At 30.4% G+C, this 570-nt stretch overlaps 1 protein-coding gene across 1 annotated transcript in view; it reads right to left on the reverse strand.

Moving 5' to 3' along the window:
* Positions 1-398: 398 nt before the first annotated feature.
* The window catches only part of LOC118757021 (zinc finger BED domain-containing protein 1-like), a 2,204-nt gene continuing 2,032 nt past the window's right edge, over positions 399-570 (reverse strand). Inside the window, exon 4 of the mRNA XM_036491751.1 lies at positions 399-523. Coding sequence (XP_036347644.1) covers positions 450-523 — 74 coding nt within the window. The 3' untranslated portion in view covers positions 399-449. The remainder of the gene's footprint in view (positions 524-570) is intronic.

Genomic DNA, 570 nt, shown 5'->3' on the forward strand with positions numbered 1-570 from the left:
GTCCAATTAAGTTTAGTTTCAAGAAGGAAAACCGCGAACTAGTTCTATTCGAATATAATGATATGTCGAGAAAAATTGAGAACTTAGAAGATGATGTTGTAATTAGAGCTCTTGATATTCGATTAATCGAATATTCGAATTATTCGAATATGATGCTATTCGAATAGTGAAATTCGATTAGCAGTATTCGAATAATCGCTCACTGTCGATTATTCGAATAACCTGCTCGTAGTCAATTATTCGAATAATAACTGGTGCTCGATTATTCGAATGTTGAAATGTGTGTAGGTATCATGTATGAATAAATATGTACACATTTAAATAAATTGAAATGTAGGAACATAAGTTTGTTTTGAGAAAATTTTGTAATTATTCAGCAACAATATTAATGAACAGGTTAAAAAATCACATAAAATGCATTTTACCTTCTAAGAGGAATAATTAAGTTATTAAAATGGACACATATCTGTGAAGAAACGCTTATTATTATACAGGAATGTAAGAAGGCTAACATTTTGCGGTGACAAACAACTTCTACGTGGCGTGACAATATTCCCAGCAATTGAAAAA

Source organism: Rhagoletis pomonella, unplaced genomic scaffold (assembly GCF_013731165.1).
Source record: "Rhagoletis pomonella isolate Grant_MI unplaced genomic scaffold, Rhpom_1.0 Rhpom_scaffold_13744, whole genome shotgun sequence".
In the NCBI taxonomy this organism is placed as follows: Eukaryota; Metazoa; Arthropoda; class Insecta; order Diptera; family Tephritidae; genus Rhagoletis; species Rhagoletis pomonella.